At 43.4% G+C, this 24,727-nt stretch overlaps 1 protein-coding gene across 4 annotated transcripts; it reads right to left on the minus strand.

Moving 5' to 3' along the window:
• Nucleotides 1-713: 713 nt before the first annotated feature.
• On the minus strand, nucleotides 714-24,727 carry LOC124040033 (AMSH-like protease). Of its 4 annotated transcripts, none has more exons than XM_046356744.1 (11): nucleotides 24,364-24,727; nucleotides 14,491-14,597; nucleotides 12,884-13,101; nucleotides 12,625-12,700; nucleotides 12,032-12,127; nucleotides 11,369-11,678; nucleotides 10,986-11,110; nucleotides 10,472-10,609; nucleotides 1,846-1,958; nucleotides 1,342-1,441; nucleotides 714-930 (listed from the first exon to the last, which is right to left on the minus strand). In XM_046356744.1, exons 2-11 carry the CDS (start codon nucleotides 14,569-14,571, stop codon nucleotides 874-876), a joined length of 1,314 nt encoding a protein of 437 aa, XP_046212700.1. In that variant the 5' UTR covers nucleotides 14,572-14,597; nucleotides 24,364-24,727; the 3' UTR covers nucleotides 714-873. The 4 variants fall into 4 exon arrangements, with proteins under 4 accessions (XP_046212700.1, XP_046212699.1, XP_046212698.1 ...); XM_046356743.1 differs by lacking the exon at nucleotides 24,364-24,727 and adding an exon at nucleotides 23,155-23,307; XM_046356742.1 differs by lacking the exon at nucleotides 24,364-24,727 and adding an exon at nucleotides 22,495-23,297.

A 24,727-nucleotide genomic window follows, 5' to 3' on the forward strand; every position in this document is an offset into this window, starting at 1 on the left:
TCCATAGCTCACATCATTGTGTTGCAAAGCAGTTTCAATTCACAGTACCTAATTTCAAAAAAATAAATAAATACAAAAGCATTCATTGTAAACAAAGGTATAAATGGGGCGGCAGGTAGCCTAGTGGTTAGAGTGTAGGGGCGGCAGGTAGCCTAGTGGTTAGAGTGTAGGGGCGGCAGGGAGCCTAGTGGTTAGAGTGAAGGGCCGGCAGGTAGCCTAGTGGTTAGAGTGTAGGGGCGGCAGGTAGCCTAGTGGTTAGAGTGTAGGGGCGGCAGGTAGCCTAGTGGTTAGAGTGTAGGGGCGGCAGGTAGCCTAGTGGTTAGAGTGTAGGGGCGGCAGGTAGCCTAGTGGTTAGAGTGTAGGGGCGGCAGGTAGCCTAGTGGTTAGAGTGTAGGGGCGGCAGGTAGCCTAGTGGTTAGAGTGTAGGGGCGGCAGGTAGCCTAGTGGTTAGAGTGTAGGGGCGGCAGGTAGCCTAGTGGTTAGAGTGTAGGGGCGGCAGGTAGCCTAGTGGTTAGAGTGTAGAGGCGGCAGGTAGCCTAGTGGTTAGAGTGTAGAGGCAGGTAGCCTAGCGGTTAGAGTGTAGGGGCGGCAGGTAGCCTAGCGGTTAGAGTGTAGGGGCGGCAGGTAGCCTAGTGGTTAGAGTGTAGGGGCGGCAGGTAGCCTAGTGGTTAGTGTTGGGCCAGTAACCAAAAGGTTACAGGATCGAATCCCCGAGCTGACAAAGTAAAAAACTGTCGTTCTGCCCCTGAATAAGGCAGTTAACCCACTGTAGGCCGTCATTGTCAATAAGAATATGTTCTTAACTGACTTGCCTAGTTAAATAAAAAAATAAATAGTAGTTAGGGTTGTGGGTGTCCTGTCTTCCCCTCGCTGTCACCGGAGGTCCAGCACTGTTGTTTTCGAGTCCTTTATAACAACATGCCTACAGATCTGAAAATAGAAAAGGCCATGTTTAATTATCAGGTTAACTAACAACAACAGTGGAGAAGCACAACCATGAATAGAGGGACATATTTTTGATATTTTTTATTTGACCAGGCAAGTCAGTTAAGAACAAATTCTTATTTACAATGACGGCCTACCGGGGAACAGTGGGTTAACTGCCTTGTTCAGGGGCAGAAAGACAAATTTTTACCTTGTCAGCTCGGGGATTCGACATGAACACACACACACACACACACACACACACACACACACACACACACACACACACACACACACACACACACACACACACACACACACACACGCTCTATTTGAGACTGTGCTGAAAAAGAGGGAGGCTGCGGAAGCAGTGAGGCCTCTCTGTCTGCTGGGAGGATGTCTGTGTGTATTACTTACGCTGAAGAGCGGCGGGTCCTTGGAGTGTGGGTGAAAGCCCTTCAGTCTGCAGCCAGCGACCTCCCCCATCCCAGAACTGGTGAGTCTGAACACTCCCGTACTGCAACACACAGATCACAGACACAGGACCTGTCTATATACAGTAGGGCTCATGGCCAAAGGAAGTCGTGACATCCATCTGGTAAAACTAGAGCGTCTTCCAGCCAAGCAACTGTGAGGCCTACATTAGGTTAGTCATCTGAGTTCTGAACTTATGCCCGAGGCTTATTCAGTGAGGTAGAACATTTAGAGCTGTGTAGAATAAGATAGAGATGTTAAGTATAGAACTGACACAACCCATTCTTCCACATCACCGAGAATCATCATGTCGGCTCCACACCACGCAATTCCGGTAACGTTGCTTCCCTACTGAATAAACTATTTGATACCACCCACATTGCATGGATTGGTTTTCTTTAGCGTTAGCATCAGCAGGCTTACTCCTTCTAGCAGACAGGGACTCACTCGTTGTGTTTGGGCGAGCAGACGATGGCGATGGCTTCAGGCAGCATGAGCTGGTAGGAGCCGTGTGTATGCAGGTCAACACTGGACAGGAAGGCCGTCTGGGTGGGGTGGGTCTGAGAACGAAGGAGAGCCACAGTCAGAAGAGTTGGTCGGGAGATAAAGATGTTAGGTGTTATATCTGATATTTATAGATTATGTTTATTCTCCAAAATCAGTGGAACTAGATTTCAGTCTGCCCCTCCAGTGTGTAACTCCCATGTTAGGCGTTATTAGACCTGGGCTTCTGGGGCCGCAGTCCTGATTTTTTTGGGGGGTGGGGGTCAAGTTCCGAACCTTTCGATGGTCAAAGAATTTCGAAATTGCAGGCTGTAAGTCTGATTATAAGTTTCCATAAACGGCGTATCACTTACAAATCTGAGCACTTGCCTAGAGTGTAACTGTCATGGTTTTATCATTACTTTAGTGAAAACCGTGTGTCTGTAGCCCAAACCATTCAAAAAGACACAATCCATTTTACCGGAGGTACAGTATCTTGTTTGTTTTTTCTATCATGAATTCGGGGGAATTATTGGATAAATAAAATGTCCTGGGCAGTTTTAAAACTAGGTTACTCGCAGGCCGCTTAGTAGCCTATTTGTCTCATAACAAACAAGCTGTTCAGTCATGTTACCTTTTTAGCTAACAGCCTTGTAACTGGACACGCACACATTTGGATTAAGATGCACATGGGAAAAAAAGAGATTGTGAACCCAAAAGTAAACGTTTTATTTGAGTGGAAAACATTTTGGGTATGGTGTAGCCCTGGGTACATTTCGTCTATGCTTTGTTGTCTTCAGAAGATTTTCTGTTTAGTTTATTTCTCCCACATCAGCTGATATAATTCAGTGGAACAATTTCTAAGGATTGCCTAAGGATCTCTTACAGAAAAACCACATGATTTCACAAATCAAATCAAAGTTTATTTGTCATGTGCGCCGAATACAACAGGTGTAGTATTCTAACCAATAGTGCAAAAAAGGTGTTAGGTGAACAATAGGTAAGTAAAGAAATAAAACAACAGTAAAAAGACAGGCTATATACAGTAGCGAGGCTATAAAAGTAGCGAGTCTACATACAGACACCGGTTAGTCAGGCTGATTGAGGTAGTTGTGCTACCCACATGTGCTACCCCACGGCAAGCAGCACCAGAGCGCCAAGTCTAGGACCAAAAGACACCTTAACAGCTTCTAACCCCAAGCCATTAGACTGCTGAACAATTCATAAAATGGCCACTGGACTATAACATTGACACCTCCCCATCCGTTTTTTTTACACTGCTGTTACTCGCTGTTTATTATCTATGCATAGTCACTTCACCCCTCCCTACATGTACAACTTACCTCGACTAACCTGTACCCCTGAACACTGACTCGGTACCGCTACCCCCTGTATATAGTCTCGTTATTGTTATTTTATTGTGTGACTTTATTATTTTAGTTTATTAGGTAAATATTTTCTTAACTCTTTCTTGAACTGCACAGTTGGTTTAAGGGTTTGTAAGTAAGCATTTCACTGTAAAGTCTACACCTGTTGTATTCGGCCCATGTGAGAAAAATAACGATGTCACATGTGAAGATGTGTTTTTGGAACCCTTTGGAATCCTTCACATGTGATCAGATTTTCACATGTACAGTGGGGCAAAAAAGTATTTAGTCAGCCACCAATTGTGCAAGTTCTCCCACTTAAAAATGAGAGAGGCCTGTAATTTTCATCATAGGTACACTTCAACTATGACAGACAAAATGAAAAAAACAAAACAGAAAATCACATTGTAGGGTTTTTAATGAATTTGCAAATTATGGCGGAAAATAAGTAGTTGGTCAATAACAAAGGTTTCTCAATACTTTGTTATATACTCTTTGTTGGCAATGACAGAGGTCAAATGTTTTCTGTAAGTCTTCACAAGGTTTTCACACACTGTTGCTGGTATTTTGGCCCATTCCTCCATGCAGATCTCCTCCACGGACTTTCAACTCCCTCCAAAGATTTTCTATGGGGTTGAGATCTGGAGACTGGCTAGGCCACTCCAGGACCTTGAAATGCTTCTTACGAAGCCACTCCTTCGTTGCCCGGGCGGTGTGTTTGGGAACATTGTCATACTGAAAGACCCAGCCATGTTTTATCTTCAATGCCCTTGCTGATGGAAGGAGGTTTTCACTCAAAATCTCACGATACATGACCCCATTCATTCTTTCCTTTACACGGATCAGTCGTCCTAGTCCCTTTGCAGAAAAACAGCCCCAAAGCATGATGTTTCCACCCCCATGCTTCACAGTAGGTATGGTGTTCTTTGGATGCAACTCAGCATTCTTTGTCCTCCAAACACGACGAGTTGAGTTTTTACCAAAAAGTTATATTTTGGTTTCATCTGACCATATGACATTCTCCCAATCTTCTTCTGGATCATCCAAATGCTCTCTAGAAAGCTTCAGACGGGCCTGGACATGTACTGGCTTAAGCAGGGGACACGTCTGGCACTGCAGGATTTGAGTCCCTGGCGGCGTAGTGTGTTACTGATGGTAGGCTTTGTTACTTTGGTCCCAGCTCTCTGCAGGTCATTCACTAGGTCCCCCCGTGTGGTTCTGGGATTTTTGCTCACCGTTCTTGTGATAATTTTAACCCCACGGGGTGAGATCTTGCATGGAGCCCCAGATCGAGGGAGATTATCAGTGGTCTTGTATATCTTCCATTTCCTAATAATTGCTCCCTGTTGATTTCTTCAAACCAAGCTGCTTACCTATTGCAGATTCAGTCTTCTCAGCCTGGTGCAGGTCTACAATTTTGTTTCTGGTGTCCTTTGACAGATCTTTGGTCTTGGCCATAGTGGAGTTTGGAGTGTGACTGTTTGAGGTTGTGGACAGGTGTCTTTTATACTGATAACAAGTTCAAACAGGTGTCATTAATACAGGTAACGAGTGGAGGACAGAGGAGCCTCTTAAAGAAGAAGTTACAGGTCTGTGAGAGTCAGACATCTTGCTTGTTTGTAGGTGACCAAATACTTATTTTCCACCATAATTTGCAAACACATTCATTAAAAATCCTACAATGTGATTTTCTGGATTTTTTCTCTCTCATTTTGTCTGTCATAGTTAATAATACTTTTTCACTTCCGGCGCCGACAGAGATGGCCGCCTCGCTTCGCGTTCCTAGGAAACTATGCAGATTTTTGTTTTTTTTTACGTGTTATTTCTTACATTAGTACCCCAGGTCATCTTAGGTTTCATTACATACAGTCGAGAAGAACTACTGAATATAAGATCAGCGTCAACTCACCATCAGTACGACCAAGAATATGTTTTCCGCGACGCGGATCCTGTGTTCTGCCTTACAAACAGGACAATGGAATGGATCGCATGCAGCGACCCAAAAAAACGACTCCGAAAAAGAGGGAAACGTAGCGGTCTTCTGGTCAGACTCCGGACAAGGGCACATCGCGCACCACTCCCCAGCATTCTTCTTGCCAATGTCCAGTCTCTTGACAACAAGGTTGATGAAATCCGAGCAAGGGTAGCATTCCAGAGGGACATCAGAGACGGCAACGTTCTCTGCTTCACGGAAACATGGCTTATTGGGAAGACGCTATCCGATGCGGTGCAGCCAACGGGTTTCTCCACGCATCGCGCCGACAGAAACAAACATCTTTCTGGTAAGAAGAGTGGCGGGGGCGTATGCCTCATGACTAACGAGACATGGTGTGATGAAAGAAACATACAGGAACTCAAATCCTCAAATTCCTCACAATCAAATGTAGACCGCATTATCTTCCAAGAGAATTCTCTTCGATTATAATCACAGCCGTATATATCCCCCCCCCAAGCAGACACATCGATGGCTCTGAATGAACTTTATTTAACTCTTTGCAAACTGGAAACCATTTATCCGGAGACTGCATTCATTGTAGCTGGGGATTTTAACAAAGCTAATCTGAAAACAAGACTCCCTAAATTTTATCAGCATATCGATTGTGCAACCAGGGGTGGTAAAACCTTGGATCATTGTTACTCTAACTTCCGCGACGCATATAAGGCCCTGCCCCGCCCCCCTTTCGGAAAAGCTGACCACGACTCCATTTTGTTGATCCCTGCCTACAGGCAGAAACTTAAACAAGAGGCTCCCACGCTGAGGTCTGTCCAACGCTGGTCCGACCAAGCGGATTCCACACTCCAAGATTGCTTCCATCACGTGGACTGGGACATGTTTCGTATTGCGTCAGATAAAAATATTGACGAATACGCTGATTCGGTGTGCGAGTTCATTAGAACGTGCGTTGAAGATGTCGTTCCCATAGCAACGATAAAAACATTCCCTAACCAGAAACCGTGGATTGATGGCAGCATTCGCGTGAAACTGAAAGCGAGAACCACTGCTTTTAATCAGGGCAAGGTGTCTGGCAACATGACCGAATACAAACAGTGCAGCTATTCCCTCCGCAAGGCTATTAAACAAGCTAAGCGTCAGTACAGAGACCAAGTAGAATCTCAATTCAACGGCTCAGACACAAGAGGCATGTGGCAGGGTCTACAGTCAATCACGGACTACAAGAAGAAACCCAGCCCAGTCACGGACCAGGATGTCTTGCTCCCAGGCAGACTAAATAACTTTTTTTGCCCGCTTTGAGGACAATACAGTGCCACTGACACGGCCTGCAACGAAAACATGCGGTCTCTCCTTCACTGCAGCCGAGGTGAGTAAGACATTTAAACGTGTTAACCCTCGCAAGGCTGCAGGCCCAGACGGCATCCCCAGCCGCGCCCTCAGAGCATGCGCAGACCAGCTGGCCGGTGTGTTTACGGACATATTCAATCAATCCCTATACCAGTCTGCTGTTCCCACATGCTTCAAGAGGGCCACCATTGTTCCTGTTCCCAAGAAAGCTAAGGTAACTGAGCTAAACGACTACCGCCCCGTAGCACTCACTTCCGTCATCATGAAGTGCTTTGAGAGACTAGTCAAGGACCATATCACCTCCACCCTACCTGACACCCTAGACCCACTCCAATTTGCTTACCGCCCAAATAGGTCCACAGACGATGCAATCTCAACCACACTGCACACTGCCCTAACCCACCTGGACAAGAGGAATACCTATGTGAGAATGCTGTTCATCGACTACAGCTCGGCATTCAACACCATAGTACCCTCCAAGCTCGTCATCAAGCTCGAGATCCTGGGTCTCGACCCCGCCCTGTGCAACTGGGTACTGGACTTCCTGACGGGCCGCCCCCAGGTGGTGAGGGTAGGCAACAACATCTCCTCCCCGCTGATCCTCAACACGGGGGGCCCCACAAGGGTGCGTTCTGAGCCCTCTCCTGTACTCCCTGTTCACCCACGACTGCGTGGCCACCCACGCCTCCAACTCAATCATCAAGTTTGCGGACGACACAACAGTGGTAGGCTTGATTACCAACAACGACGAGACGGCCTACAGGGAGGAGGTGAGGGCCCTCGGAGTGTGGTGTCAGGAAAATAACCTCACACTCAACGTCAACAAAACTAAGGAGATGATTGTGGACTTCAGGAAACAGCAGAGGGAACACCCCCCCTATCCACATCGATGGAACAGTAGTGGAGAGGGTAGCAAGTTTTAAGTTCCTCGGCATACACATCACAGACAAACTAAATTGGTCCACGCACACTGACAGCGTAGTGAAGAAGGCGCAGCAGCGCCTCTTCAACCTCAGGAGGCTGAAGAAATTCGGCTTGTCACCAAAAGCACTCACAAACTTCTACAGATGCACAATCGAGAGCATCCTGGCGGGCTGTATCACCGCCTGGTACGGCAACTACTCCGCCATCAACCGTAAGGCTCTCCAGAGGGTAGTGAGGTCTGCATAACGCATCACCGGGGGCAAACTACCTGCCCTCCAGGACACCTACACCACCCGATGTTACAGGAAGGCCATAAAGATCATCAAGGACATCAACCACCCGAGCCACTGCCTGTTCACCCCGCTATCATCCAGAAGGCGAGGTCAGTACAGGTGCATCAAAGCTGGGACCGAGAGACTGAAAAACAGCTATCTCAAGGCCATCAGACTGTTAAACAGCCACCACTAACATTGAGTGGCTGCTGCCAACACACTGTCATTGACACTGACCCAACTCCAGCCACTTTAATAATGGGAATTGATGGGAAATGATGTAAATATATCACTAGCCACTTTAAACAATGCTACCTTATATAATGTTACTTACCCTACATTATTCATCTCATATGCATATGTATATGTATATACTGTACTCTACATCATCGACTGCATCCTTATGTAATACATGTATCACTAGCCACTTTAACTATGCCACTTTGTTTACTTTGTCTACATACTCATCTCACATGTATATACTGTACTCGATACCATCTACTGTATGCTGCTCTGTACCATCACTCATTCATATATCCTTATGTACATATTCTTTATCCCCTTACACTGTGTATAAGACAGTAGTTTTGGAATTGTTAGTTAGATTACTTGTTGGTTATCACTGCATTGTCGGAACTAGAAGCACAAGCATTTCACTACACTCGCATTAACATCTGCTAACCATGTGCATGTGACAAATAAAATTTGATTTGATTTGATTTGAGTTGAAGTGTACCTATGATGAAAATTACATTCCTCTCTCATCTTTTTAAGTGGTAGAACTTGCACAATTTGTGGCTGACTAAATACTTTTTTTGCCCCACTGTAGTTTAATTTGACCAAATTGCTTTACATGTCACGTTATCACATTAACTTCACATGAAAACATGTTTTTTTTTCCATAAGGGATCATTTTATTTTCTACAATGTAGAAAATAGTAAAAAGAAAAGAAAAACCCTTGAATAAGTAGGATGTGTTCAACCTTTTGACTGGTACTGTATTATTAGTCTATTTTAGTCAATCTCTCTATGTTTATCTCAAAGTGTACCAGATTGATGCATTTATGCTGTTGAAATAGAAAAATGTCTTCTCTCTGGGGAGGATGCCCCCTCTGGTTTTGGGCTAAGCTCCCAATGTCCTCAACTCCTAGAAACATCCCTGGCACAGACTCAGAAGGCAGGTCTATGATTAACTTTGACATCTGAACCAATGGACCGGGTTTCTATGGTGATATTTGATTATGCAAATTAAAGTGTGGGGAGTGGGCAAGTGTGTGTGTGTGTGTGTGTGTGTGTGTGTGTGTGTGTGTGTGTGTGTGTGTGTGTGTGTGTGTGTGTGTGTGTGTGTGTGTGTGTGTGTGTGTGTGTGTGTGTGTGTGTGTGTGTGTGTGTGTGTGCATAAGTGCATGTTTGAGTGCATCTGTGTGTGTACAATGTGTGTATGCGCTTGTGCATACAGTTGAAGTTGGGAGTTTACATACACTTAGGTTGTAGTCATTAAAACTTGTTTTTCAACCACTCCACAAATTTCTTGTTAACAGATTATAGTTTTGGCAACTCGGTTAGGACATCTACTTTGTGCATGACACAACTCATTTTTCCAATATTTGTTTACAAACAGATTATTTCACTGTATCACAATTCCAGTGTGTCAGAAGTTTACATACACTAAGTTGACTGTCTTTAAACAGCTTGGGAAATTCCAGAAAATTATGTAATGGTTTTAGAAGCTTCTGATAGGCTAATTGACATCATTTGAGTCAATTGAAGGTGTACCTGTGGATGTATTTCAAGGCCTACCTTCAAATTCAGTGCCTCTTTGCTTGACATCATGGGAAAATGAAATCAGCCAAGACCAAAACAATTTTTTGTAGACCTCCGCAAGTCTGGTTCATCCTTGGCAGCAATTTCCAAGCACCTGAAGGTACCACATTCATCTGTACAAACAATAGTACGCAAGTATAAACACCCTGGGACCACGCAGCCGTCATACCGCTCTGTCACCTAGAGATGAACGTACTTTGGTGCAAAAAGTGCAAATCAATCCCAGAACAACAGCTAAGGACCTTGTGAAGATGCTGGAGGAACCAGGTACAAAAGTATCTATATTCACACCATCCCAACCGTGAAGCACAGGGGTGACAGCATCATATTGTGGGGGTGCTTTACTGCAGGAGGGACTGGTGCGCTTCACAAAATAGATAGCATCATGAGGAGGGAAAACTAATTGGATATATTGGAGTGGTCATCACAAAGCACTGACCTCAATCCTATAGAAAAGGTGTGGGCAGAACTGAAAAAACGTGTGAGAGCAAGGAGGCCGACAAACCTGACTCAGTTACACCAGCTTTGTCATTAGGAATGGGCCAAAATTCACCCAATGTTTTGTGGGAAGCTTGTGGAAGGCTACCTGAAACGTTTTACCCAAGTTAAACAAATTAAAGGCAATGCTACCAAATACTAATTGAGTGTATGTAAATTTCTGACCTACTGGGAATGTGATTAAATAAATGAAAGCTGAAATAAATCATTCTCTCTACTATTATTCTGACATTTCTCATTCTTAAAATAAAGTGGTGATCCTAACTGACCTAAGACAGGGAATTTTTACAGGGATTAAATGTCAGAAATAGTGAAAAACAGAGATGAAATGTAATTGGCTAAGGTGTATGTAAACTTCCGACTTAAACTGTATGTGTGGAGGTGTGTGTGTAGTGTCGACTCACATGGATCCAGCCCAGAGTCAGTAGGTTGTGGTGGTCCTGGAAACTAAAGAGCTCCTCCACGTTCTCCATATCACAGTAGTCTGGGCCAGCTGACTGTTTGGGCACCACCACATGGGTCAGCATGAACTCGTTTTGAGTCTGGAAGAGACAAAGGTAAGACTTCCTATGAGTTAATGCATTACAATGCACAACACAGTCGCTAATAACTGTGCATAAGTCTACTGGCACTGAGGTACTGTTATTGCTAATTTGCAGGACCATCAAATGAGAGCAAATACTGTAGCAACTACAATCAACTTTGAACACCTTACATTGGCAACCTCCCGCTCTCCTTCCTACTTGACATAACTATTGTTTGCAGATGGAATGGCACTGAGTAAATATGGTGTCTCCGACGGTTTGCTTAGATAAGGTAAGCAGTAGCCTGGGAAGTTTGACTTTCCCCAATAAAGTGGTAGTTTGTCGACAAAATAAAATAGATACATTTTTGTGTGGAGAGCAGAGCATGTCTTACCAGTTTTCCACAGAGTACCCCACATGTCTCTATTCCCCTGGCTGTGTTACTGTCGGCTAGCAGTAGAAACCTGTAGGTCAGGTCTCTAGGAATGACCACCCGCCTCAGGCCCTCAACCCGTTGATCTGTATGGACACACACACACACACCACACGTAAGCACTGTATGTGTAACAACAATAATAGGATGTCCATCAGTGTGACTCATGCAACACAAAAACATGCATCAACAGTGCTAACCAGCTCAAATATATACACCATCTATTAATGTACCTCATTATTGACTTCCCCATTACCTTACTCATGGTTAGTCTCTGAGTAACAATCACTCAATCGAAAATATAGAACCTAGATGTTATACACTAATGGGAGCAGGACACTCACTATGTACGCCAGCCAGTGTAGCTGCTGGCTTGCTGCTGGGGAGAAGCTGTTTATTGCGGTTCGGTTCGAGACGAACATGGTTCTTGGAGGAGTGGGACAGACAGGCCCCGTCTGTTTGTTCAGGCACTTTAGCGACCGCCTCGTCTCTGCGATTGGCCAGCTCCTGTCTACGCAGTTGGTCCTCGAAGTAGCGGAACTGCTCCGACTCCATCTGCATCCTGCGCAGCTGCGCCACCCTCTGCCTCTCCTGCTCAACCAGAGACATCTTTTGCAGCTGCTGGCCGCAGCAATCCGCCACCACCGCCTGGCTCTGCACACGCATACAAAAGAGTGCACACATGAACACGCACGTGCAGGCACAAACCGACAATACAGACACAACACTTCAGATCTGTGCCATTTTAATATTAGTACAATTTGTTGATATACATGATCATACTCCTAAATATTCCTCATCACTACTTATCACAAATTACAAATGCAACTACAGACTGCTGCATTGAAGCATTCATATTCACCGAAAAAGTGATAAACACCGCACTGTAACTAATATGAACAGGTGTTGCACACTAGCACTGGGCTTAGAGCCACACATTGTGCTCCCAGCCAGCCTCCTAGCGATTCTCAAGGAATGTAACGAAAGGTTCTGATGCTAAACATTACCTGACTTTTGAGATACTCTGTTTGTTCCTTGTTGTACTTCTCGTGGAGGAGCTTCTTCAATTGATCTTTCCGCGGAAATGCAACATCTTGCAACTTCTGAGAATAAAATCAACTGTGTGAGTGCAGGCAGGGAAATACCTTCTTCCATTAGCCGTGGTGCTTTGCAGATCCAATGGTCAACAAGTGAGGGCCAAATCCTTACATGACGAATCGAAAACGGTGAGCCATTCATCTACCATTTCAAAGATCTTAATAGATCGTAGTGGCGCTTCTATTGTTTGTATACAGAAGGTAATCTACAGCCCTTTCCAAACTAGTGCTGTTCCTGAGCTGACCTTGGACTCGCTTACCTTTACAGACATCACTTAAATCAAAGCAGACCTGAATCCCCCCACTAAGTATGAGGCACCCACTAAGTAGCCAACCACTCAGCCAGACAGACAGGGCCCTCGTACCACCCTGCGACTCCTCTCTCCATCCCTCGACCCCTCTCTCCATCCCTCCAGCCATGCTAATAAGCCCTGATGTTAATGAGCTTTCCACAGGGCTGAGCACCACATGGGTCCACTCAAAACAGAAGCCCAAGGGCTTACCTTTATTATCACCTGTTTCTCAGGCACACTGCACTGCTGGTAGTCTCGATGGCTGGGGAGTTTCTCGACAAACAGACTAGAACACAACAGAGAGATAGTGGGTGGTTAGACAGATTACAGTAGTGCATTAATCATCAGACACTGTACTTGATCTGCCATTAGTACATTGGACATAGCCCAACGGTATGCTAGTACTACACTCTATCATAGGCCCTAGTCTAGACACAGGTATAAGATACTCTCTCTCTCCTCTCCTTACGTGATGAACTTGTTGTAGAGGACGTAGGCATTCTCCAGGCTGCCCTCCTCCAGGTACACGGCGGCCATGCGCTCCATCTCCACCCCGGACCGGAAGTAGCGGCGTGGCGTGATCTCTTCGTTGATCTCGATGCTGCAGCCCATCTTGCTGAGGGCCCGCACGCGCTCTGCCGCCGTCAGGCTCACGTCCGTGTGGTCCGGCTCGGCTGCCAGCTTCTTCTGTCGGGGGTCAAAGGTCACCGGGATCAGAGATCAACGTTCAAGCACCAGGGTCAGAGTCCGAGAGGACACGGGCAGAGCAGTCACAGAGGTCAACTTAGGAGTCAAAGTAACCACAAGCATCGGAGTGTAGTAGGTGTCCCTAGAAACTGATCAAAGGCTAGTGTTGCATTTTCCCATCTAATGGATAAGGTTAGGCTAGGACTAAGTCATCCTGGTTATCAACACCAGCATTAGAACACCTCTTTTTCTACACCCCAGGGCCTAAAACAACACATTCATCACTAACATTGCATCAGTACCAGAAAAACCCTAAGGCCAACAGTCTGACACAGCAACCCTATCACCCCTAGCAGCAGTACTACTGTAGCTTCTTCTGAAACAACAGCTAGCATCAGCACGGGCTGTCTCCCTCAGTAGTCTCCCAGCCCTCCCTCTCCAGGTGGTCACATGACCGGACAACATCATCACTGTTCATCCTTCACTGGGACAGGGCGGCCAGTGCAGGTTCAGTGGGCGGGGGTTGGGGGGATTAAGGGGGGAGCTGATCGGAAGCCTGCTCCCTCTGAGCTCGCTGCTATGCTAGCCCCCGCTTTGGCCTGAGCGGCCCTGCTCTGCACCATACTAATGAGCGCAGCAGAGGACACACTGGACACTGCTGCTGCAGAGTTCCCATAAGGTTACTATTGAATGTGGGCGTCTTATCAAGATCCTACTGGACTCTACAGGGGGAAATTGACGAAGACTGCAGACAGAACCATTGCTCGCAGAACATAATGGGCATAATAATGGGGGATATGTTTGGACACTCAAAAGTGTCAAATTTAGACATCCTTTTGGCAGTGATAGTTGAAGCAGGCCTGAGCGCTCTCTCTTTTGAGGGCTTAATAATAACATCTTCTTTGTCTAATCATCTATTCATGAGCAGCGGAAGTAAAGTCTGAAGAGGCTAACATCCGCTCTGTCCCCTATTCTCTCCTTCCATCCATCTCTCCCAACGCAGGATGGAGGGATGGCCCTGAATGGAGAGATGAGTCTGAATGACAGAGCAGCTGCAATGGGAATACTAATGGGAGTGAGTCAGAGGAAACCGTTGGAGTGGACCCCCCAAACCCACTAACCCCCCCCCACACACACACAGAATAAATCAATACAACCCACCCACACTCCTTCCCAGACCCTCATAAACACCCTCTACAGAGTAAACTCATTCACCCCAGCCTTCCTATACTAACCTTGAATCCTTTTATTCCCAAGACAAGAGCCCTCTAGCCCCTCCTTTCACACCGCCTCTTCTTCTCCTAACCTATCCCACTCCACACACAGCTCACCCCTCCCTGCTTCACCGCCCCACCCTAAGTACCCTCACCACTAACTGACAAGACTCACCAGTGTGCTGAAGCTGAAGCCTTGCTCCATGGTGTCTTTAGACTGCAGGGTCACAGGTTCCAATCTTCCCAATGTGTCCATCCGTCATCTCCCAAGATTATAGCCCACTGGAGACGAGAGGAGCGAAACCTTAGCTTGGCTAATGGCCATGACTCTGTTGTGTAATTATGACCATTGGATCGATAAGGTTTCCTCTCACTGAGAGAGACCCATTCATGTTGTCCACAGAGACAGCTTACCCTCGGTAGTAGTCATATAAATGGTCAAGAGCTTGGCTTATAACCTGACTTGAATTACAAGTATGACTATTGGATTTGTTTAGCTTTTCCAGCTGTATAGTTTCTCTGTTGTTTCATAGCACAAGAGTTTCCAAAAGCAGCCTCTCAATCAAATTCAAACAGGTTTTTCGAAATAGCTCAACATGTCTCCCAGAAAATGTGCTACTGTTGCTATGGCAGCTTGTAACCAAGCAGCAAAATAGGGTGAGTCATGGACATATTTTTCTGAGATGAAATCCTTGATGGGGCTTTATCTAGCTTGGTCAATTAGCAGATTTCTACAGTGCAATTATTTAATCATCTGGGTTCCCTCTATTCTTCAAACCAAAAAGTACTCTTGATACTGCAACAGATTTGAAAGCAAGATGTTGCCATACATTCAAACCCTTTCCATTCCTCAGTGATATGCAGTGATAGTCTGCTTGATGCTGCCTTGGAAAACCATTGTGTACAGTACAAAATGGGAACATGGTGTGACATCTAGGTGTAATTAACACTGCTTGAGGCTGACTTTAATGTGGTGGGGAAAAAACTACTTCAAGTCAGTGACTGTAAAATGACCATATTTCTGCAGTTAATAACTGTATTTAATCATATATTTTTTAAAAAGGTGGGTAGAATTCTGAAATATTTTCACCCCAAACTGTTGAACTGTAGTGTACATTGACATTGGGGTGGTGCTGGAGATGATACATATGGAACATTTCACCATTCATGTGTTTGGATTCCTACTTTCTCTGCAAGAAGCAACAATGCTCAAGCAGATGGGAACAACATTCACTGATTCAAATACATGAAAGGCTTCAGTCACTCACAGATTATGAACCCAGCATGACTAACTTAATGCATGAAAGATCAACTAGATTTCTAATTTTTGGCACTGTGTCTTATTTTCATTAAATGTACAATATTTTAGCCGCCATTTCGTTTTTTAAATTTATTTTTTATTTCACCTTTATTTAACCAGGTAGGCTAGTTGAGAACAAGTTCTCATTTGCAACTGTGACCTGGCCAGGATAAAGCATAGCAGTGTGAACAGACAACACAGAGTTACACATGGAGTAAACAATTAACAAGTCAATAACACAGTAGAAAAAAGGGGAGTCTATATACATTGTGTGCAAAAGGCATGAGGAGGTAGGCGAATAATTACAATTTTGCAGATTAACACTGGAGTGATAAATGATCAGATGGTCATGTACAGGTAGAGATATTGGTGTGCAAAAGAGCAGAAAAGTAAATAAATAAAAACAGTATGGGGATGAGGTAGGTGAAAATGGGTGGGCTATTTACCAATAGACTTATGTACAGCTGCAGCGATCGGTTAGCTGCTCAGATAGCAGATGTTTGAAGTTGGTGAGGGAGATAAAAGTCTCCAACTTCAGTGATTTTTGCAATTCGTTCCAGTCACAGGCAGCAGAGTACTGGAACGAAAGGCGGCCAAATGAGGTGTTGGCTTTAGGGATGATCAGTGAGATACACCTGCTGGAGTGCGTGCTACGGATGGGTGTTGCCATCGTGACCAGTGAACTTAGATAAGGCGGAGCTTTACCTAGCATGGACTTGTAGATGACCTGGAGCCAGTGGGTCTGGCGACGAATATGTAGCGAGGGCCAGCCGACTAGAGCATACAAGTCGCAGTGGTGGGTGGTATAAGGTGCTTTAGTGACAAAACGGATGGCACTCTGATAAACTGCATCCAGTTTGCTGAGTAGAGTGTTGGAAGCAATTTTGTAGATGACATTGCCGAAGTCGAGGATCGGTAGGATAGTCAGTTTTACTAGGGTAAGTTTGGCGGCGTGAGTGAAGGAGGCTTTGTTGCGGAATAGAAAGCAGACTCTTGATTTGATTTTCGATTGGAGATGTTTGATATGAGTCTGGAAGGAGAGTTTACAGTCTTGCCAGACACCTAGGTACTTATAGATGTCCACATATTCAAGGTCGGAACCATCCAGGGTGGTGATGCTAGTCGGGCATGCAGGTGCAGGCAGCGATCGGTTGAAAAGCATGCATTTGGTTTTACTAGCGTTCATTATCACCCAAAATTCTCATTATCAAAATGTGTCTGGATTAAATTCTCGGGTCAATTTGACTTTAGAAAGCCTAACTTATTTTAATAAAACAAAATCTGTTGCTGTAGTTTGTCCATAAACTCACAAAAATTGTATTTTAGTTTCATTTGACATTAAACTGTTAGATGTATTATGTTACAACACAGTGTCTGTAGACGTGTCACTGTAGATGTGTTACGTAACACTGTAAAATATCCAAATTTCTTTAAAATGAAGTTGTATTCACCCATGATGCATCAATTAGAGCAGGTATTCCCAAACTGAGGTACGCACAATGCCGTCGGGGTTACACCAAATAAAAATGTGATTCACATAATAAAATATAAAAAGATTCTTCACATTTTCAAACAGTCCATTAAGAGACACATAACAGCTCTGCTGGTAGTACTGCTACTACCAGCAGTACTACACCTGCACCTGTTGACGACACAAGTTGTTCTGCTTGAAAGCCCCGAAAAAAACAGACTACGACATTCAAAGAGGCGCAAATCTGATGAGAACTACGTTGATTGGTGGTTCACTTATATTGGGAGTAGAGCCTTTCCTCAGCCACAGTGTGTTATATGTGCAAAAGTACTATCTCACAACTCCATGAAACCTCCACTCTTGCACAGACATTTAGAAACAAAACATGGCAATATGAAAAAGAGGCAACAGATACCATTAATAAGAAGGGGCTAGAAGTGTCTTATACGGTGAGCTACCGAATGGCTAGGACAGACAAGCCCCATACTATTGTGGAGGACAAAAGTTTTCCTGCTGCAGCGGATATGGCTGGGGCAATGCTGGGGGAAAAAGCCGAAAAAACTATACAGACAATGTCTCCATCAAACAACACTTTTTCATGACGCATCCGTGACATGGCAGGAGATGTTTTGAAACAATTACTGCTTCGCATACAAGCCAGTGAAATCTATGCATTACAGCTAGATGAGTCAACAGACGTGGCGGGCCTAGCACAGCTCCTGGTACATTGCAAACAACTGGAAACCTCGACAACAGGAGAAGATATTTTTAAGTACTGGACAGCTTTGTGACATCAAATGGACTTTGGTGGTCAAGATGTGTTGGTATCTGTACTGATGGCGCAAAAGTCATGACAGGGAGAGATAGTGGAATGGTAACGCGCATGCAAGCAGTTGCTCCCGACGCCACTTGGGTACACTGCAGAATCCACCGAGAGGCTCTTGCTGCCTGACAGCTTGAAATTGGTTTTGGACACTACAGTGAAAATGGTTACCTTTGTTAAAGCAAGGCCCCTGAACTCTTGTGTAACGCTTTTACAACATACAGAAGTGTGCTGGTTATCAAGGGGCAAAGTATTGAATTGTGAGACAAACTTAAAGTTCTCTTTACTGACCATAATTTTCACTTGGCTGACCGCTTGCATGATGACGAGTTTCTCACATGACTGGCCTATCTGGGTGATGTTTTTCTCGACTCTCCGCAACTATATTCAATGTGCGGGACAGAATTGAGGCTATGATTAAGAGGTTAAAGCTCTTCTCTGTCTGCATTAACAAGGACAACACACAGGTGTGTGCAAATGAACTAAAGCTTAAGGAAAATGTCAAATGTGATATAGCGAAGCACCTGAGTGAGTTGGGTGCGCAATTACGCAGGTACTTTCCCGAAACGGATGACACAAACAACTGGATTCGTTCATGCCCTGCCTCCAGTCCACTTACCGATACCTGAACAAGAGAGCCTCATCGAAATTGCAACATGCGGTTCAGTGAAAATTGAATTTAATCAGACGCCACTGCCAGATTTCTGGATTGGGCTGCGCTCAGAGTATCCTGCCTTGGCAAATCGCGCTGTTAAGACACTGATGCCCTTTGCAACCACTAGCATGAAAACTAAATACAGGCACAGACTGTGTGTGGGGGAATGATTTAAGACTGAGACTGTCTCCAATACAACCCAACTTTGCAGAGTTATGTGCATCCTTTCAAACACACCCTTCTCATTAACCTGTGGTGAGTTATTCACAATTTTCGATTAACAAATATTTTTTTATATGTAAAGTGGTTAAAGAAAGAGCAAAATTATTGATTATTATTATTTGTGCCCTAGTCCTATAAGAGCTCTTTGTCACTTCCCACGAACTGGGTTGTGACAAAAACTCACACTCATTCTTATGTTTAATAAAATGTATTGTATAGTGTTTGTGTGTGGCAGGCGTACAATGATGGCAAAAAAACAACATTTGAGAGTGCGCTGACCCTGGTGCTAGAGGGGGTACGCAGCGGAAGGTTGAATGTTTGAAGGGGTACGGGACTATAAAAAGTTTGGGAACCACTGATCGTGTTGGTAACTTTATTTATTTACTAGGACCCCTCCTTAATAGACCAATTGTACAGATTGTTTGTAAAACAACAGTTATTTGATGAAGTAAGGTTTGTCAAGAAATACGGGGTGTATAATCACATTTAACTTACTTTAAGCCACAATCGGCAGCTTATGTTTCAGCAAAGAGCAACCCCTCCAGTATATCCCCCATTTTCACACTAACCTATACTGTTGTTTGATATCCCAAGACCGTTTTTGATCAGTATCTCACATATTGAGGTACTTTATAGGCATAATGTGTTGTGCTGTTTGCATTCCCACTCCATTCGGGAAATACATCTAAAATATCTTACAACCACAAATATCCAAATCCTATTACAAAGATAATATGACCTGTACAGCTGTCATCAAGGCAAAGGGTGGATATTTTGAAGAATCTCAAATGTAAAATATATTTTGATTTGTTTAACACTTTTTTGGTTACTACATGATTCTATGTGTTATTTCATAGTTTTGATGTCTTCACTATTATTCTACAATGTAAAGAATAGTAAAAATAAAGAAAAACCCTGGAATGAGTAGGTGTGTCCAAACTTGACTGGTACTGTATAATATATATATTTTTTATATATATATTTAAAAAAAAATTGCAGTCACTGTGTTACATTTTAAATCCACTATTGACTTTTGAAAAAGCATGCATGTAATTACAGTACTTATACTTACACTGAAGTAAGGGGTATTTTCGTCAATTGCATTAAAGGGCGACTGCATTCCTGATTTGGCCTCGTTTTAGATTTGGTTCATTAAGAAATGCTGGTGGACATTACTGATTTCAAATGTGAGTTGGTTTCGGGGTGTGGTTCGATGTTGGTGCCTCGTGTCTTGTGTTCGCAGGTGGAAAGAGTTAGGCAAATATTTTTTTTCAGGCTAATGCCAGAGCGTGGCAAAATTGGTTTCACTTTGGATAGCCTATCTCCGGGGCTAGCTAGTGACGTCAATAAACTACACAATGCAAATGAGACAATATTTTAATGTTGCACAACTTCTCATTAAACACTTTCAATTTGTAAATACATTTCTACAATTTGAGGTTTTTAAGTCATTGAAATTTGGAGCTGTTGGAATTTTAACATATTGTCCCATGTAAGTTGTGTAATTTACAGATGGTCCCAAACTAGCCTTATATGGCTATCCAAAGTCAACCCAAATTTACCACAGGCATTTTGATCTGGTCAGGAGCAAGCTGCACTCCGAATGTATAATTACTTGCTACTGCCAGCTGTGGGCATGTGGGTAGGGTTGAAACAAACCCAACCTTCATTTACGTTGTGATGCAGTAATGACCACAAGTCTCACAAAACTCTGTTTTGGACAAGACTGATTTTATGAACAAAATTATCCTATTTACGCTTTGTAGTACATTTTGACAGTAGAATAAATGTTACTGACTCATATTAACCCCACATAGGCTGTTTTCTAAAAGGCTGTTTTCTAAATGACAAGTTAGTTTTTAACAGGGCCTAAAATGAACTCCCACCACCAGTCAAATGCAGGTAGATTTTGGCATTGGCAGGTAAGAGACAATTTATGCTTGATCCGAAAATGTGGTCGAGCGCGCCAGTATGGCACGCAGAGGCCAAATTGAGCTCTGTACCACATCGCCGTGCGCTTCTAAACAAAAATGTACGTGGAGGGCTCAGTAGAGCTCCGAATTGACATGATTGGTTAACGGAACGTGAGTGCGAGAGGTCCTGTATAAACACAAACTCACTTCCTAAACAACAGCTCTGCGTTGCTCGGTAGAGCGCAAGAAGTATGAATGCCCTGTCTTGTGCAGAGGCCATATCATCGTAAATGCTGAAAGGCCCATACAGATGTCAGATTGATCATGCAGCACCTTTAACCCACACAGTGCTGCAACACTGCCTGGCTGGGGGCTGGGGGCACCTGATGAACTGAGTGAATATTTTATTTTTTAGTAGCGCTGGCACAGGTATAAAAGTTGGTCTAATTTACTTGAAACGAAAGTCTACTTAAGTGAGACTTTGTCCTTGAATTTCTTGGCTATTTAAATTATTTTGTTCACAAACTAGGTTGTTTTTCAAACTTTGGAGTTTCAAATGTTAGGGAAGAGAAGACAATGCAGCTACTAGTCAGACTCTCAATCTCACAGGCACAAACAGGACTCGAGCCGCGTTACCACGGTAACCAATGTTTTTTGTCTCATCTGTGATATTTTGTTTATAAGACTGAGTTCACAAAAAACGTACTTAAACAATTTACCACATTGCTTCTTACTAGTAATACATGTATTGTTTTAGAAACTTTAAAAAGCTTGTTCATCCATCTCATGTTTTTTTGTGTAATTTTTGTGAGAAAAAAAACATCACGCTCTAGCTTCTCCTTATGGCAGGCCGAGTGCCTGCAGGCTGACCTTGGTCGTCAGTTGAACGGTGTTTCCTCTGACACATTGGTGCATCTGGCTTCCAGGCAGGTGTTAAGAAGTGCGGTTTGGCAAGTCATGTTTTGGAGGTCGCATGACTCGACCTTTGCCTCCCAAACCCATTGGGGAGTTGCAGCGAGAAGATAAGATCGAAATAGCGGAGAAAAAGGGGGTACAAAAAAGTGTTTATTACTTTTTGGGACTTTTTAAAACTGTTGCGATAATGCAAATTTTTGCATTGATTGTGGTAAAATGCATAATATCGGATAAAAAAACGTATAATAATTATCAAATAGATAAGTACAGATCCTAATCTCACTGATTTAAGGAGGACATTTCATAAAAAATTATATTTCCTGAAAAATTCTGCTTTTTTTGGTCAAATGTGAGTTTTTGGTCAGAGTGTTCTACTCTGTTAGTACTCTTTTCTATGATACAGTACAGTAAGGACAATGAACCAACATAATTAAAATGTTGCTTGAGAATGGAAAGGCATAGAAAGCTAAAAGTTGTTTTACAACATACCTAAGATGCCAAGTCAACAGAACACATTTGATGTCCCATTTTCTGAATGAACCTGTATTTCCATCAAAATGATTTGTCTTTCCTTCAATTGAATTTGCACAATAAATGCACCATTCAAAAATTGTAAACTATTTTAAGATATGACTTACAGATTCAGGAAACATAAAAATGGTTTATGGCATGTGCTTGCATCGTAGGGCAGCATACTATATTTTAGTCACTGTATTAGTTAGACTACTGATATCACGGACTATTATCTTAACTAATACCCATTATAACAGTAGCATAGCATTATTTTAACAACAATAGTCACAGTGAATTTGTATACATAGAAAGTAGGTAACTATTCATACGAAACTAAATGAAACATTGAATGAACATTGTAACTTACCTCTCTCAAACTGAGACTTGTCTGTGTGCTTCCTGTATGCTTCGGTAAGCTGTTGCACCTGGCACTAGCTAAGTAGTACAACTTCTTTTGATAGTCATGTGTGTCAACAAAATGAGAAAATCACTGCCTACATGTCAACATTAGGAATGTGTCCCCATCAGCAACATTGTATCTGTACAATGACATCGATCATCACTTTATCTACACTGCATTTGTAGTTCCAGATTCCATGTAGCAATATAGGACCTTCTATTCGACCTCTTGTTTGTGATTTAAAACCGATTTCTGGTCATTTCACCAGCTTTGCCACAACAAGAAATTTAAGGGGGGGTTTATGAATGATACTCACTCCCTAATAAAAACACAATCACTGGCGGCTGCGTATACGTTCTGGAAAATTAAATAAACTATTTGATTTAACAGTTTAGCTGCAGTAGACTGATACATCGTGTAAATAGTTCAAAATGCGAACCAGTTTATTTGCTTCCCCAAACTCCATATCCCTGTCGTCACACGCTAGAATTGAGTGCGAAAGCAGGAAAGCAGGCGTCAATAAAAGCCACTGTTATCTTATCCAAACCTGGCGTATTTAGCTTTTGTAAGCCTACTTCATGAAGTCATTGTTCAAAATGAAAAGGGATAGAAAGAGCGAAAGTTTACCGATGATAAAATGGCTGAAAGCTGTCTTTCAAATCCAATGTCCTAATAGGCGAAAGAGATTGTCATCCAGTCCTCCTATGATAGCATCGGCGCTGTGGTGTTGGTGACAGCAGCCGTGGTCGCTATGAAGGGATGTGTCCTACCACACATAAAAGGGGTGGAGAGGAAAATCCACTCCAGCACACTACTGGACAAAAGAGAAAATACCCTACAGTTTCGACACCGGCAACAGCATTTGCATCCTGTAATTCATAAGATTATTCATGGCGCACACTCCACAGCGGCGCTTGACACACTGCCATCATAAAAACGTGGGGTTGAAAAAAGAAATACAAACATCTACAGAATGACCAACAAGAAGCCATTTGATTACCATTCGCCCAATAATTAATCTTATAGAAAAACATGATTTGGACATAGAGATGATTCTGATTAAAATAGGGTGCATTGGAAATAAGTGTAGTGTAATAATCAAACTCCGTCGCCAGAGGGCGTAGGCTACATTACGATACCTGCTGGGCGTTTTGGAACGTTCAGATGGAAAAAGGATATTTAGAACAAATATGCCTCACTAACATGTACAATAACGAATCACATCGGATCTATTCAGTTCGTTTCTAGCTGCAACGTTCGGCAACCACACGTGCGCTTTCTCAAAAAAAAGGTATGTGCTGTGACCGAACTGTGTATCAACTTCATAAGTTCAACAGTGGCCTATACCATAGCCTAAACAACACGAGGCTATTTAAAACGATCCAGCTAAATTGAATTAAGATTTGAATAATTCAAATGTGGTTCACTCTGGATGAATTAAGGAAATGTAACATCATCATGCCCACGTTCATTACTGCATGGCTTTCCAGATTTATCATTTATCTCTATTCTAATGAACATATGTGACACAATGATAAACCTCACCCTTTGCACGGTGATGTTGTGCCATGTTTTACCTTTATGCAAAATGCTTACTCACACTTGTTGCCTATTCTAACTTCTTAAAATTAGCATCGCAATAGACCAACTTTAGCCTAATACTGTTTATGTAGGCAAATGTATCTTCGTGAAAACCGTCATTAAACACAGCTGAACAAAAAATAATCAGAATCATTAAATAATCCAACAAAACACATCCTAAATGTGTTAGACTACTTTGGGTGTAGGACTAGATGTTGAACATGAGCAGTGGCCCGTGAGGTGCGTAAGGCTTACATTAAAAATGAAGAAATTGGCTGTGGAAATATTAGCCTAGGAAACACTTCAGTGATCTTCAGGTCGGAAAGTCGGAGCACTCAAAAAATGCGTGAGCTTCCGAAATGGAATTCCAAATTGGATGATCGTTCAAAATGATTATTTCCCAGTCGGAGCTCGTTTTGCTTCGAGTCCAGTTGTCTTGAACACATTGAAGTCGGACATTTCTGAGTTCCAAGGTCTCAGACCCTTGTGGTTTTGAACGCGGCATCTTTCTAGAGCTCTGACTTTCTGACCTGAAGATCACTGATGTTATTTGACCGGGTTTCCACCCCAGAGTTCCCAGATGTCTTGAAAGCACCAAGTGTATTCCGAGGCGAGCTGT

Source organism: Oncorhynchus gorbuscha, linkage group LG07 (assembly GCF_021184085.1).
Source record: "Oncorhynchus gorbuscha isolate QuinsamMale2020 ecotype Even-year linkage group LG07, OgorEven_v1.0, whole genome shotgun sequence".
NCBI classification, from domain to species: Eukaryota; Metazoa; Chordata; class Actinopteri; order Salmoniformes; family Salmonidae; genus Oncorhynchus; species Oncorhynchus gorbuscha.